This window comes from Cardiocondyla obscurior, linkage group LG16 (genome assembly GCF_019399895.1).
Source record: "Cardiocondyla obscurior isolate alpha-2009 linkage group LG16, Cobs3.1, whole genome shotgun sequence".
Lineage (NCBI taxonomy): Eukaryota > Metazoa > Arthropoda > Insecta > Hymenoptera > Formicidae > Cardiocondyla > Cardiocondyla obscurior.
Genome location: NC_091879.1, coordinates 1,468,016 through 1,484,956, shown reverse-complemented (window position 1 = coordinate 1,484,956; position 16,941 = coordinate 1,468,016). Strand labels below are relative to the sequence as shown.

Below are 16,941 nucleotides of genomic sequence, written 5' to 3'. Positions count from 1 at the left end.
GTATTACTCGATCAATAATTATTATATCTTTACGGCATTTTATATATATATAAATATGATTATTTTAACAACTACTATTATTTTATAATAGACTTTCTAGTAATAACGGTATCCCGATAATCAATAATAAGTTCACTTCATAGAGATATATATATAAAACAATTAACAAAATGATAAATATAATTATTGTATTTCGAGTAGCACTTTATATTTCAAAGCGAAATTATTATCTCGTGCTATTCCAGAGTTATTACTCGCGGTTGAAGTAAGCTATTTTTTTTTTCCCTTTCTTTTTCCCCCTCTCTCTTCACACATACAGTTTATATAATTTTACGATTGTACATCAATTTAGTCAATCGGAAAAATAATGGCACTTAATAATTAACAATGAAATTCGTGTCGCACGCAACAGAGACGCTAAGAGTTACGTATTTTTATTACGTTCGTAGCTTATCAGATAACCGACGTTCTTAATCCTAGACGACTGTAGAGAAAACACTCGAGAATTGCAGATTGAACGTGAAATCGTCACGGTACATCATCACTTCCCCCACGTACGATATTTAGCTCGTTAGTTTAGACTTTTAAACATTCGGCAATTCGCTGCGCCTATCCATCCTCGCAGAATCAGCTTCACCGCTGAAACCTATTGTCATTTTACATTCTCTAACATCCGGTAACACGCACGGCATGCATCTCTGTTCGTCGTGTCTCGAGCTCATACGGAAGAACGGCGATCGATTTCGTTCCCTTTTTTTTTTCTTTTTTTTTCTTTTTTTTTTTTTTTTCCTCCAGAGACACGAATCATTCGTGTACCGCGTGATTATTTGCATTGATGCGATTGGGAGCCGCATAAATCAAATCTTTTTTAAAAGTCAATCGCAGACAGTATTTTATTCCGTGAAAAGGACGCGGGAAGAAAACGTCGTGATTCGATTAATCAAGTATAGCATCCGGTTACTTCGGAGAATAAAATTCTGATCGCGACCGAATCTTTTTTTCCCTTTGAAAAACAGACATTGCTTATGCGGCTCGCGGCAATCGCATCGATTCATTTAAATTGAACACTTAGATCCTTTGCTTAAAATTACGAGCGAAGTTCCGAAAAGCGTTGATAATCTCGAAATTATTCTAAATCCATTCGTGCAATGAATAAAAGAGAAAATATTTTTTTTTTACGCTTATCTCTGGTTTCAATTTTTATTAATGCGTGAGATCGTATGTTAAAGATTGTTTCGCAGTGAAAATAATAGTTCGGTTTTTTATCTTATCGGGGTGAACGTTGTTACAAAATTTGATGTCAGAATTGGGGAGTGGAAACCTTTTCGGAACTTTAGCCAAAATTACAATTACTTATCGTAAATATGCGCAACGTTGGACCGGTCTCAAGTGATATCCATAAACATCGATTTTTCGATAAAGCGCGTGTAGAAATTCCAACACGGTATACTACCTCTCGCTTTAAACGTTAAAAACATTGAAAGATGTATAAAAATTCGACAGTGAAAGCTATTGGTGGTCGTCATATAAATTCTTTTTTTTTTTTTTCTTATTTATCTTTATCCCAAATGTGATATTAATTTGATAATCGTGCAAAAGACTCGATTTGCGCGGTTGTTCGTTCGATTCCGATCGGGCTGGCGAGTCAATGATCGCCGGGACAGTCTCTTGAAAAATTTGGGTGGTTATCCATTTGCTGCGTAGTCGTTTGAAAATTCCAGGCGCGAGCACGGAGATTTTGGTGATTTCGTTACGCGGCGCAAAGCGAAACACAGAACGACGCCGACGTCGCGACGACGTCGCGACACTCGCGAGCTGTACGTGACCCGGGCCAGGTAATACAGGGTGTCTCGGAAAAGACTTTACGAGCGTTGGATTTATACAGTATTTACCCGGCTCTGTAAAAAAGAATCTATTACGTTATATATCTCAAGCGCGATAATAAAAAAGCAATTGTAAATAGTCTTTTGAAAGGTAACTGCGAATTTTCCGTCGCGTGATAAATAGAGATTAAAATATATTTTTATCAGCTTTATTTCTTACGAGAGAAACACTGCGTAAATAAATTAATATCATAAGTCAACGGGGATTTAATTTTATACGTAGGCAACGTTTTACCGCGAACCGCGGCTTTTCCCGCTGCTATTGAAAATACAGGACCGAGTACTCAGTAGTGACCACTTACCGCGATCGGTCTCGCTCCCGAGAGCACCCCGTATACAGAGATCCTCGAAAAAGGCGAGAGAGCAAATCTCGGAGGGGAGCTTCTTCCCGCGGCATTATCGCCGTTCAGACAGTTCCGCAATCTACATGAGGTTGCCGCATCAGTGGAACTCGACATCGTCGAGAGCATACCTCATCCACTCTCTCTCTCTCGTTTTCTCGTTCTTGCCGTCTCTTTGCCTATTTGATGGAGACACACAAGAATGCAGATACTTCTTGGCCCCGCACTTCCATTTCTCAACCGCGCCCCCTCCCCCCTCCCGTTCGTCGTAATCCGCGCTCTTATCGTTGGGACCGCGGGTCGGGCATCGAGATGTTCTCCGCGATAAGGCAATTCGAAGGAACTTTTCTGACGGACGAGTATTGAAGGAAAAGAACAGGGGGACGGAGAGAGAACGGCTCGTACATCTCCCTCATCGTGGTCAAAGGGATGTTAAAAGATGCGCCAAACGGATGCGCGTCCCGCGGATATCGGAAAAGTATTTGTGGAAAATCCCCGACGCGGCTCTCTCGCGGAAGAGATTCTGATGTTCCGTCATTCCTGCATTCCCTCTGTTACGGATTTCGTTGGGATTTGCACCATTAAAGAGGAAGGGGGGGGAGAGGGAGGGGACCACGTCGCAGCACAAAGTGATTTTAACAACTTTGCCGAAACTTCGAGAGCGCTTCTTTCTTTTTTCTTCCCGAATTCTCACGACGAGTGCCGCTCGCGAAAACTTCCGTCCGCATAATAAGGAACATTATTACGTGCAAAAAGTAAGATAATTAGCCCAGAAATAATTATTCTCCTAATACAGTTGCAAACGTGCCAAATAGAATAAAAAAAAAAGAAATAAAAAGGCGACTTTTAACAAGAATCGATGCAAAATCACCTCGTTTAGCGAATTCGTTGCGAGAGAAGATACGTTGGCGACTCGAAGACATACCACGGAAAAGAATAACCCCCCTCCCCTTCCCCCGTGGTACGCGCGCTTTGTTCCCCGGTGAACTTTTTGCTCGCGCTACAAAGGGTCCTTGATTAAAAACCGTGTGGAACGGCGAGGAGCGAGATGTCCGCGAGCAGTCCGCGATAACGTAAGACGGGGTTGGCGAGGGGGCGTAAGAAAAATCGCCTAATGGGTAATTCATTCTCGGCGAGGGAACAAGCGACGGCGAAGACGTTCGTCGGGAAATATTCGAGTGACCGGCGAATCCGGGGGATCTATAAGAGGATAAAACAGAGGAAGCCCCTCCGCATGGGAATCGCAGATGATATCGATGCTCCTTCCGCACTCAATCTCGCTGTGCTCCTTGCGATTCGATCCCCCTTAAAAGTCGCCGTCTCGGAGCCACCGAATCGCTGATCCCGTCTGCGCGATTCGTCCTTTCCGTGCGATTACCTGAGACCGGGCACGCCGCGGATCTAAATCGCAACCCCCCGTCCCCGCGATGTCGACCGACTGTGCGCGATGGCGTTAAGTTAATTGCAGAAGGAACCTTCGATGTCAATGATCGAGCGTCCGTCGCCGTGCGGTATAATTTTAACCCCTTGGATGCAAGTCTCTCGTTTCGCTAAAAACTGACTCGTGTGGATGATACGCTGAAAGTTATATGAAAGATTAAAAAAAAAGAAAAAAAAAATAGTACAGTGACTAGAGCTTATTAATTGCCCCGTGTAGAATTAAATTACAATGAGAAATTTTTTTTGAAATTTATCTCAAGTTAAATTTTATTAATATTAATGTGTTTAACAATCATTTATTTTACTGGAACATACTGGCACCGTTCTTTTGGTATCCGTTCATTGAACCAACCTGTTGGTTGAAATGGCTTATAATAGCGTAATAAGTCGTAATATAAATTTAGAAAAGAGAGTTTAGTCCCGTAATTGAAAATTCTTCCGTGAGAATTTAAATTGCACGGAAAGCTGCGACGTGAAAATTACTATTTAATTCGACGCAACGGATATTTTACACGTAACTAATGTAACACGTGTAACGTCGAGTGCACGTCGACGGATTTCCGTAACCCGGCGTAACGTTCTCTAAGATTATTCGCGCGGCAGCATCCAAAGTGTTAGCATAATCGCGTTAATTAGTCTGAGACGGAGTGACACAGTCGGGGCGCGATCTGGCGATCTGGGCGTCTCGAGATCGATCGATCGTCCGTTTAATTTCACTATTGCCATGATCTGAGGACGCCCGACGTGAGGAGGCCGACGAGGATCGCCCAGGCAACGAGATCGAGCGCGCCCCGCCTGGATCCGGCGGCGCCGTTCACGCAAGTCTCGCGGATGCTGACGAGGTTCAGCTTGCGGCGTTCCAGGAGTTTGTGAACGCCCCGTTTGTCGCTCTTCGGCAGAATGTGCTCGCGCGACAGTAGTAGAGAATAGAGCTGATTGTTGGGATTCCGGGAGCAGAAAGTCAACACCATGTCCGAGGCAACAGCTTTCATTACGTGCACGCTGCCGAAGAACTGCATGTAATTCTGCTTCTCCGTTAAGGTACCTGCAAATTAAATCAGCAGCCAGGTTAGAAAAAGTAAAGGGACGCAATACGCTTGGTTAGGGAAAGGGGGGAGGGGGAGGGGGGCGAGGAGGGGAAGACGAGAGAGGTTATGCGGGAGAGAGGCCTCCCTATCGAATTTCCTGCCCCGGCTTTTCGCGCCGGCTTCCGTCCGCTGCATGAAGTAGAATCTCTTGTACAAACGGAACTGTCGCGACTGCAGAAATAAATGTCTGTCGACGACAAGTCTATTTTTACGAAGTAGTTTTATCTTCACGTGGAACGCTCTTGAGTGAAATGGGAAGAAGGGCACGGTAGTGGAAGCGGGACACTTTGTACTCGCGGATTTTTGTTTCACGTGAAAATAACTTGTCGTGATATGAAAGATAAAAACTGACGAAATTTAAACCGACCGCTTACAGATTCTTATTAAAGAAATAAATTTTTTTTCTTTACACAAATATTTTTAACAACATTCGAACAAGAGTTCTCAGACGTGTCCGGTGAAATTTATCTGATAATTAAAGCCAGTTCGATAAATTCAACACGCACGACATTAATGACGAGGATGATAGATGAAACTCTTCAGCCTGTAAAGCTTTTCGAACTAGGTATCTCAGATATTGTCAGGATAGGAAAGCGCGACAATAAAGAAGGATCGAGCAAGCAGCGAAAGCTTGACTTTCCAATTTCCTGTCTTTACTGATACGGCGAGGAGGCGAAGCATTATATACTTCACCTATATACAATGTTCACGTAGATACGCGTCACGATATTACATACAAATATATGTAATGTGCGTGCATATGTAATAGGCGAGAAAAGACATTTGGACACTGTTACATTTTTGAGAAAATTTTATAAAGAGGAAAAATGCACCCGCGAGGTAGTTTATTCAGTGTTTTAGTAGAAACGTAAACAAAATGTGATAAAAATGTATTGCGAAGTTACCGTTTTACCTTGCATAATTTTTTTTCTTTTTTTTTAATATTTTTTTTCCAAGCTTGACAGCGACGCAAATATTTTTTTACATATTGCGCGCGCACCGTAGTGTGCCAACGATATTAAAAACTATTACACTTTGATCATTCGCTTTAAATGAGGGTATTATAGAAAATGATATACGGCACCGTGCGATATACCAGACGATGAGCTTTCAAATTCAGTTAATCTTCTTATAGTACTTGGGAAGTGATTAAGTAGCTCGGGTAATGAGTACGAGCATTGCGAGGCAATAAAAAAGCTGATGCGAGTAACACGAAATTACAAAGAGACCAAAGTGTTTCCTTTAGAAACTTCTACGGCCAGTAACAAATAGTAGCGCAATACCATTGTATTTAGTATCATTTATCACGGGCTTGGCACTTTTATCTGAACACGTTTAATGGACTAAGTCGAGGCTTTGACAAATGTAAGTTTCAACCACTCTGCCGAATCCTGAGATATAAACTCCAACCGGCGCGTAACGTTTAATCTGCAAAAATGTTCGATCTAAAGTGAATCGACCGGATTAGTATTTCACGCAAAGTGTCGACCCGTTTAACTTGCGCGAACGATACGAAGGAATTTAGAATCGAGCATTGTCTCTTGCGTTTATGCGCGAGCAATTAAAATAAATTTAATTTTTATAAATCGACCCGCTGTTTGGAAACGCGATGTACGCGATGCGTAATCAGAATTGCAATGATTCGATTATCATTCCACTTGTTGACGCAGTTGAGACGGGATTCGACGACCACTCGTGACGATGCGAAGTATACGAGTGCGCCGTGGAAATACGCAATATTACGGCTCATTACGTAGTTGAGAACGCACTTAACGTTATGAAGGGAAATATACGGAGACGAGACGGCAAGCACGTGTACGTACAATCTATATGCGCAATGTGCAGCGACCATAAGCGATGCATATGCATTCCACATTTCGCAGGATCATCGCGCGACGTCGGAAATATTTCACTGGAGGTAGCACTCTAATGCCGGCATTTAGAAGCATCTGTTACGTTTCCAACTAAATTCGTGTACAGAGAAAAGAGAATCTATTTCTACCGGATTTATTGTTAATTTTTAATTTTTTTTTCTTTTTTAATCTTTGATAGCTTCCGCGGATAATTTTTTTAAAGAAAAAAAAAATAAGCACGATTCTATTTACACAGTTTTTCAATATTTTTATATTTTTTAAGAACGTCTACAAGTGATATTTTTAATACGTCGTTTAGAATTCAAAAAAAAAAACAAAAAGATTTATCGAATAGCGACGCCGTTTTTATGTAGATACATAACGTATCGATCTTTGTCACAAAATACTGCCGGCGACAATTCATTGAAATGTCGGTTCAATGAAACGATTACGATTGACATTTACTGCGAATAGATCGTTCCGGTGATTAAGCAAAGTGACGTGAACAACCGCGCGGGCAACAAAATCGAAAGTGCGTCCTGACACGAGCTGTAATTACGTGACTGCGATTAGATTGGCTACCTAGTCGGGTTCTTCTCGATTGCGCCAAAGCCGAAATTATATTAAAATCACAATGGAAATGCGACTGTTTACATCATACGCGGTGCATATATCTGCAACGTAATCGCTTCAGTCGGTACCGTTATTCCGATCAGTATATTCAAATTCGCTCCCATAGACCAACACTATCATTACATTTTGCTAACTACCACTATGTATATTACCACTTGAAATTGAGCGGTGGAAGCGATGGATTGCAATTTACCTCTCTCCGCCCGCATGTAAACAATTATAAATTAACAGCTAAGCGGTACATTTTACTAACAACCGAGCAATCGTATATTAACAAGCAAACCAATTAACCGATTAACCTAATGATTATGTTCCTCCCTCTTTCTCTAAAGTTGTAAATGTTATGTATAATTTTTGTTGGCTTTCGAAAAATCAATACTTAAAAAAAAAAAAAAAAAAAAAAGGGAAGTTTTATTACGTAAATTAAATTAATTTTTCTCGAACGTTATTTTGCTCAAGCTAAAAATCTTTCGGGACTTTTTAATATGTTAGCAATTTTACGGGTGCATCTTCTTGCTTCCAGCGTAGCTTTAAAAAAAGGTTAACGCCGCGCGTTTGCGAGTTTGAAAACTAGGTCGGTCGCGTATAAGGATAAGAGGTCTTTATCTTCTCCGTGAAGTTGTTCCGACCGCGGTTAGATCTCCGGGTAGGCGGCACTTACATCCATATATTAGTTCTCTCCCAAGAGTCTCTTCATCGTCTCGTCAACCGTCGCGTCCAGTAGCCGCCAAGTAGGCGGCGCGAGAATTATGAATTCCATCGCGAAAAACTGGCCCGGATCTTCGTTTTTAGCGTCTAAAGTACGGCAGCTGCAGCTCTGATGAGATTTTCCGGCCAAAGTCGAGGGGGAGGGGAGGGAGAGAGACGGGGGGAGTGAAGTTAAATTTGGTAAGAGAGAAGATGTCGGAGTAAAGTTTTCATTTCGCGTCGTCTATAAAATGGCAAAAACACTCGCGAGCGAATCTTCGTGCTTCTCCGGCTCAAGGACCGGTTAATGCGCGAAATTGATTTAACTTTTTGTAATAAAGTCGGCTTGTGCCGCGCCGATGAAAAAAGTGGCCTTTGACCGTGTGCGTTTCTCTATTTCGCGTTAAGAAAATCTCGCGGGGCGCGAGACCGCCTCTCTTATATTCGTGTGTAATCAAACGTATTTGATTACCTTGATTATGCGCGCGTACGTACGCGCGGATGTGTATACGAGCGCGAGTGCAATTTCACTCGGCAAGATATGCAAGATATGTGTAATTTCAAAATTTTGCACGAGTTAAAATTATATTTAGAGTTTAAAAGCCCATTGTTTAGTCGGAGAGATATTTAATGTTTATTTTTTATTACCTTTTATCCGGCGTTGTTGTCTCGAAATTTAATTAACCACAGAATAAATTTAATTGCTCGCACGTATATACATTGGTGCGTATTTTTTTGCTGTGCTCATATTTATGTAGGTAAAATAATCAATTGTCACTTTCGCGCACGCAATCAAAAATGTATAGAATTCTCTCTCCGTCTCTTTTACTCTAATATAGAAAGATATTTCTCAGGAATTCTATTACGCCGGAATTTTTCTGGCGTCTCGATATTGAAATACTGGGTCAAAATTGGGTTTAACGAGAACTTTCTGACACAAAACGTAATTAAAAAATGTTCTCTAGTAATTTAATCGAAATAAATTTTTAGCCCGGAAGCGATAATTATCACTTTTGTTCCAAAGAAAGTTTACGATCAATTAAATTTCGCTAACGAAGGATCAATTCCGGATCGATCAAGATATGTAGTTTCTACGTTTGAACACTTACTTAAAAATTACCGTACATAAAAATTTATTGAACCTAATATACGTGGAGGAACATTAAAATTAATTAATTTTTTTTTCTTTTTAATTTTATTAAAACACTTTCGTCATTGAATATAAATTGTAAGCAACGGGTATTTGTTTTATTTTATTTAATTTTTTTTTAAGAGCAGTCTCGGTTAATTTTCCCTTCTTAAAGATCCATGAGAGTTGTTCATTTCACCGAAGCATCGTCTTCTCGAATGAAGATTCATTCGCGAGGAGATTAGTGTAGGAGCGAACTTGGTGGCTGTCCTGAAAGTTTCACAAACAACGGCCGTGCATCAATCGGCGGGAATATATATATATACTTTTGCAGTTTCGCGATGCGGCATATTATCCCGCGGTAGTAGTTCAGATCGTTTTCGGTTTTCGGATTAGTATACCCCGGCGGGCAGGCAGAACTGAAACGAAATCCCGGGAAGACCTCAATCCGCATTACGTTCCGCGTCTGCTCAGATCGCCATTATACGAGATCCCGTATTTGCTGTTGGCCGATAGCGAAGAATAGCATCGGACAAGCTATTCGGCGGAGTGGTTGTTCGCCGGAAGAGGGTCGAATAAGAAAGGGATGGAACTTGCAGAATCGGCCGGAAAGAAATTAGAAAGAGCAGATGGCCGTGCGACTTTTGAAAAATTATTTTCCGCGTCGACGGGCGCTTTTTCCTCGGAGGAGCACCTCGCGACGAATTCTCCGCGTTCCCCGTCATTCCTCGACAGCCGGCAGTCGTAATTGGATGCCTCGACTTCGCCGGCTTACGACGGCTGAATCCTATCCCGGCTCAACTGACGGTTAACCGATAATCACACGGACGATCCCCACGAATTCATTAAGATCGTTAGGCGACGTGGTCTTGGGATTTTAATTGCCGATGGCGAATCGCGTCCCGGGCGCACTACATTGATACGCGATCGTTCGCTCCGTCTGGGAAGCATTTCTTTGTTTGATATCTCGTTTTACGTCTTCCCTTATCCGAACGTTTTGCGCGGATAACAACTATATCGAATCCCTTAACTCGATCCAGATAATCGACATTTTCTTCAATGTACTGCACAACGATTTTATCAACTTCAATTTGGTCAGAAGGTTTATAGAAACTTAGACATATACTACGTTTAAAGGAAATAGATGTCTAAGATGCCTCGTAGATTTTTATCTCTTGACTAACATAACGGTAATGAATCTCCGCGGATCGTTCATGATCACTTTTACCTTCCGTTTCGAATCATAGGAATCAGCGTTCTGCTTTTTGTTGAACGAACTTTTTAATCTACGCTTTTAATCCGCCGATGGACGCAAACATAATAAAGAGATCGGAGTTCAAGAAACTATCCAGCCAGCCAAACAGATTCGTCGGACTAATTTAATCTCGTATCTCTTCTCTTGTCGAGATCTTTATTTCTGTCATCAATCAAGCCGCATATCAAACAGCTAAATAACCAACTTCGTCGTTTGGATTTTCCATTTCCACTGTATTCTACCGTAATTAATATTAATTTATCGCAGTACGTTTATTAATATTATAGTATCACTACATTGTTTCATTCTGGTTTTCACTTTTCCATTGTGTCAAAATTAATTCTCTTGTATTTTTATCGTCACAATTATAATTGCCAATTAACTTTGAATATAATTCAGAATTGATCAAGAATTTTATACACAAGAAGACTTCGTTTGAAGCACAGAGTCCTTTTTTTTCCTTATGCAACACATTGCCTCGGAGTCTTTCTTTTCACTTGTTTTATATTGAAGTTATTTTATTTTATTCTTTTTTTTTTTGCGATGCGAATAAATTCCAATTGATTCTTTTGTGATGGAGAGACGCCTGTTCGTCGCAAATTCTTGTCTTCGTTTGACGATCCATTCAAAGCGCATATCTGTCTTAAGAGCCGCTCGCCTAATGGCACGTTCCTAATGCCGATGCAACTTTGGGCGTGATCAACCCGGCCGAATCGTTAATCCAATTTACCCTCCGCGAGAAGTTGTCCCCGAAACTTTCGACCACCCGTCCGGCAAATGCGGCGTGATCGGTTATTCGGACTGGCTTATGATAATCACTCTCGAAAGAACTTTAAACTCTGCGCCGAAGTTTGCACCCTGGATAGGATATATGTCGCTTCTCGTGGAAACGGAGAAGCTTCTCGCGAAACGACGATTCCAATTATCATTTTTTTATTAACGAATTTATTTCTTACTTTAAATTATTTCTGTTTCTATCGGTAGATCGATAAAATTTAGAGTAAAAAATAGAGAGAATAATAATGCGAGACGTGCAAAAAACACAATACGTTTTTGCTTTTGGTTAAGATAAATTGAGAACTTCAGACGGGTTTTAATTTCGCTTATTCGCACGAAATTGTTCGAAATGTAGAAATATTGTAAATTGTACGATAAAATTGCGTTGTGCGTTTTACAAAGATTAATAATCTTTTTTTTTTTTTTGGGGAGGGGAAATTTTAAAATGTCCCCAACTCGAACTTCTCAGTCTCTAAAGAGACACTCGGAGGAAGATCGATTAGGAGAGACGCTGCATGAGAGTGATTGAAAAATTAAGACTCCCAGTTTTATCGCGAAAGGTTTCTTAATTCGGCTAACTGTATAACATGGAAAATCAATCGCAATAAGAGCCGTAACTCGTCTTATAATTGGAATGGTTCGGATACTTTAGAACTCATCGAGAAAAGCGGAATGCTAAGAGATTCGATTAAGATGTGGAGAGGCAAAGTCCCACCCACACACCCGCAATTTTGATCGATTTTGTTCACAAGCAGTTAGAACCTGAAATCGTGTTACTCCAATTTCACCAAACAGTTATTAATCGCCGGGCACATTTTGTGCAATTGCACCTTATACAAATACGTTTTTGCATTAGGTTCTAGTTTACAAGGTTGCGTGGATATCAAACGTATACAAACGCATTAATTTGCGCACCGTTAATAGTTAATTCGTTCAGTTTCAATATTAATTTACGTATTCTAACCGAGAACAGCCATCGTTTACTCGTTAATTCAATTACACCGTTGTTGAATTATTATCGTAACCAGACTGCTACTAATGCCATATTAAAAATTAATTGTTTTTATTTTTGCAATTTATTATCATCAGTAATAATTTTCAATTTAGAAATATTTGACATTATCAATTTTCTGTTACAGACACCGGCGGCATCTTCAACTTCGCCGACCCCCGTGCAGAAATCGGTGAGTCGTATAATTTTTTTTTATAATGCGTTGTAGTAATAAAATATATTACGTGGGGAAAAATAATAAAAAGTAAGCGGACACTTACTCTCGTGGCATCGAAGTGAGCCAAATGAGAGAATCATCTTGTAAAAGCGTAACAATAAATTTTATTCGATTAAACACGGCTTTTTGAGATGCGAAAACGACGAAAATAGATTCGAGATCAGGGAAAAAATATTTGAACTGAAGTTACGTGGAAATTGGGAATGATTAATTATAGTTTAAGCGCGTGAAACGTAATCTTACCGTTCTGCGAAACCATGGTTCGCCAAACGCCCTTTTTCCTGGAGACATCCGGTATCCGGAAAAAGTATTCCACGTTCCCAGACTCCTCGGTCCATAATAATCTCAGGGCAGCGTTATCTAACGGCCTTAACTTCACGATCGGACAGGAGTCGACAACGTACGAGCCGCTCACTGATTTCGTGAGGTCCAGTCTGTGTTCCAAAACTTCGACGACGTACCATTTGCCCATTATCTGTAAAATAAAACGTCTTCGTAAAATCGACTTGAATAATTTCTGGAACAAGAAAATCATATACATATACTATACATTAAATAGATAACAAGGCATTTATCGTTCGATATCTTTTTGTAAACAGGATTTTGTCTTAAAGTTTCATTTTCTGAAATATTAAAAAAAAAATTGAAAAAAAAAGATTAGTTGAAAAATTGCAAAGAAAAAGAATAAAAAAAAAGAAAATTAATTTCTCGTTCGGGGAAAATTAGTTCTGAAGCGGTCAAAGAACTTAAAGACGGAGGAAAGTGCAGAGACACCAAGTGTTGCGCGAGAGAGTCGATTCAGGGAGTAATCCAACAACTTTGGCGAAAGTAGGTATAGATAATTCCGTGAGGAGCTTAAAGCAAATTACGGGCGATTTATTGGCCGCGCTACCGTTAGTGATTATGTCCGGAGGAAATAATATCGTGAAGAGCCGAAGAACCGCCGAATCTCTCAATCGGCATAATGCGCTCCTATTTTTTCGGCTCGATCGTTTTAATTTTATACCTCCGTGAAAATCTTGCTCTAATCGGATTGCGTAATATTAAAAGCCCGCTTAATAATAATCTGTGTGCTGTTTATTTGTCAGATTTATCTTTTATTATCTAAAGTGCCGGTCGATCCCGCAACTTGGCGACTTTTTGTTTTATTGGCCTCGTGATAAATAACAGGGAGGAAATAATCGTAGAGCGTAATATTAAATCGCGGATATTATCAAGGAAAGTAGATGATCGATTTTAGTAATGTTGACTGATGCGATTAAATAAGTTGGATTAGAGGAATCGATGATTAATCGTACAAAGAACTAGTCTCGGGAAGATCAAACATCTACTCGATTACACGTCAACGGCGTCGAATAGCGAAAACTGCAAAATCGGTCGCAAGGTATTCCCTGAAAGCTAAACTTGACGATCCTTCTCACGTAACGCGGCTGTTCTGTAAAGAAACACGATCTTTAGAAAGCACAGCGGCCAACTTTTACCGGCACGTAATAAGCGCAAGTTTTATTCCGTCTTGTTATCTGCGGGATAAAGGGAAAATCTCGATTCGGCTTTCGGTGTAATTTACGCGTAAAATTGTGTACCGCGCTCATAAATATAGGTATCAAATATAGGTAACTGTTTATTCAATTCGTCTATGTTAAGCACGATGCTAATGTACCCAGTGAAAGCGCTTAGGTTCAAAGTTGATGCACTGCGGTGATGTAGATTATCAACTTGTTGAGCTCAGATGGTACGATACTCAGTTTTGCCCGCGGGAACCGGCTAAGGAGAGTTCGTTTAACAATGACTATAATAATCCCTGCGAAGGTCCGAGGTCGGCGAAGGTTCGTTTAGTTGCTTCACTTTCGGGATCCCAGCGAGTTTCCGCGTTTCAGTTGCTCCACGGATATTCACAGAACACGCAAAATGCGCGTTCTTTATTAAATTCGTGCTTATTAATTTCTTTTTCCGTCTATTTTCCCTTTTAAATTTGCCAGAGAGGAAAAAAAAAAATTGAAAAAAGAAATAGGGCAAAACGGAGGGACATGGAGAGGGAATTTATCGAAAGTCCTTCACGCTCAATCGTTAATTATTCGAAAGCTGCACTTTGCATTTTCACCGCATTTTTACGGATCGAAAGTCCTTCACCGGAAACGTCGTTCGGTATTTCTGAGGCACTCCGTGCGTATACAAGTGAAATGGGAAAAATAATAAAAATCGACGCGGTTCCTGTTTCTAGCGAGTAGATACGCGCGATCCGCGTGTGTTGCGTCCGTGCATGTACGTATGTGCGTACACACCCCGGCTTTATTGTACCGGAAAAGCGCCGTAAATCATTGTCGTCGAGGTGAACGTGATACTGGGTCACACAGCATGGTCGGGGGATTAAAATTAACGAGATAATAAATATGGCCTTTGCCGAATAGACCGCAAAAAAAATTTTCAATTGTCGTTTCGTGGGCATCTCGTCGCTCGGGCAATCAGGCTCGTTCATTTGCAATTGTGCTATTTCTCTTTTTTTATATATATTTTTTTTATTATTTATCTTCGACAAACAATTTCATTTTTAACAAACGTGCCGCCGGAAAATAACGTCGAACGGAAAACAGAAGCTGCAACGACACGTAATCGTGCACATAATTTTTCGAAAGATTAGAGTTTGTATAAAAATCAATTTAACGCTTATAAATTCATCTAATTAATATTCTATGTCATGTAACATCGGCTATCACCATTCTCAAGTTGCGCGCGGAATAATGACTCGGTGTACAAGAAATAGCAGCGGAAAAAGATAACGCGGATAATTTTAATCCTCCGCGAAGGATCCGCGCCAAGTTTTCTTTAGTCTTAAAAATACCGACTACGTTGTTGAAGTTTGTATAAATAAGCTTCTGTGGCTCCGTCTTTATGTCGCTTCTTACTAGTCTTAAGAAACCCGGATGCACGCCCGATAATGAACTTCGCCGAGTTCCTTTATTATTCTGTCTTATAAATAACGCATATACAATGCCGGGATAAAGTCGTATGTCGAAAATTAAGGGAAGTTTAATCAACCTGAAAAAGACGAAACTGCCGCTCGCAATAGATAGCTCGCGTCATCATCGCGTTCGCCGTGCAATTTATGTCGCTGACAATGCCCGAGAAGATACAGGCCTTCATTCAAGTTGCGAAAGTAGTTAGAAAAGTTTAATTGATATTCAGCAGCCGGTCCGGCCGTTATTACGTGTAATGCGATTACATTACGTGTCTCCTTGGGTACTTCCGATTAGCCACTGAATTAATGATCAAAGTCCAATGCAACTTGCGCTTAGTCGTTACACATTAGGATTCGTGAAAGAGACAGTGTCGAAAATTATAAATCGAAAATATAACAATGCCAAAAGTGCTAAAAAGTCTAAAAAGCACAGCGAAAACTTTTTAATTAAATAAATACCGCGAGAAACCAATTACTTTTTAAATTAAAAATACTTATAATTAATTGAATGCTTTATATTAATTTGTTTCGATAGGTCTATTTCTGGCGCACTTCATCGATATTATTAGCTTTTTATTTTTATTTTATTTTTATTTTTTTTTTTTTTATATTTTACTCATCGGTTTTTCAATATTATTTCTGCAACAATTTTTCAGTTTTACGCTTATAAAATTCAATTCCGTCCGGATACGACAAATCACATTATTTGCCGGATGAACTGGTACATTCATCGTGGCATTTCGGACGCGATGCAAACGTAATATAAATATACTTTTTTTTTTTTTTTTGCGAATTGAACGTATCACCGACGTGAAATTGTTTAACAATCACGCGCGAGGCTTTAAAAGCCCGGTGTTCCGTATAATCTTATATCCCTTTAGTAGATTTAACGTTCATTTATTTTAACCAGTAGTTTTTCACGTAGGAAGATTCACCGCATAAAATCGGATAAAAACCGCCGCTAGGCCGCAGCGATTTTAAGCTCGACGCATTGCCAAACTAAATCTCCGCTACTTGCGCAAAAGTACGTTTAAAGACACCCTATAAAAACGACCGTGCTTCTTTTTTATATTTAATATGTAACTTTCGCAGTTAATTAATAGCAGTAATTAATGTATCTCTTTTTTTTTTATTTTTTTATTTTTTTTTTATTTTATGAGTCAAGCTTATTTTATGTCTGCACTTGGGGCAAACCTTTTCATCGACGTTAATTAATAATACGCACCGCGGATAGGACACTGTCGCCGTAATAATTCGCGCTGTCCAAGAAATTACCGATGAACTCGAGTTTGCCCTGCGCAAATTCGCGAATTATAATTACAAGCCGAATAACATGCATGCGTTTTGTCCGGACGCGGCGACACGATGTTGGGCAAAATTGCCGGCAAATAAACCGTCGAGTCGCGCGGGGATAAATTTTCGTTTATTAGACACTACCGGACACCCGGCACGGACGTGCTTCGTGACTTATGCATTCGCTATCGTAACGAGAACGTCAGCGTTTTCACGGGAATATTGCAGTAATTAGTAGCGAGGTAAATTACCGTACGCGTACGCTAATAGCGGGTAATTTCCCGAAATAGGAAGGAACAAAAAAAAATAAAAGTGGGGGAGCGAACGTGACGCGTGTTTTTTCCCCCGGGTTCTCCAACCTCGTTTCGGTTGCCTCA

The 16,941-nt window shown here is 40.3% G+C and overlaps 1 protein-coding gene across 1 annotated transcript in view; it reads right to left on the bottom strand.

Moving 5' to 3' along the window:
- Positions 1–1,531: 1,531 nt before the first annotated feature.
- LOC139108890 (uncharacterized) overlaps positions 1,532–16,941 on the bottom strand; it is a 57,805-nt gene continuing 42,395 nt past the window's right edge. Inside the window, exons 2-3 of the mRNA XM_070667545.1 lie at positions 12,559–12,790; positions 1,532–4,709 (exon numbers count right to left, since the gene is read on the bottom strand). Coding sequence (XP_070523646.1) covers positions 4,381–4,709; positions 12,559–12,790 — 561 coding nt within the window. The 3' untranslated portion in view covers positions 1,532–4,380. The remainder of the gene's footprint in view (positions 4,710–12,558; positions 12,791–16,941) is intronic.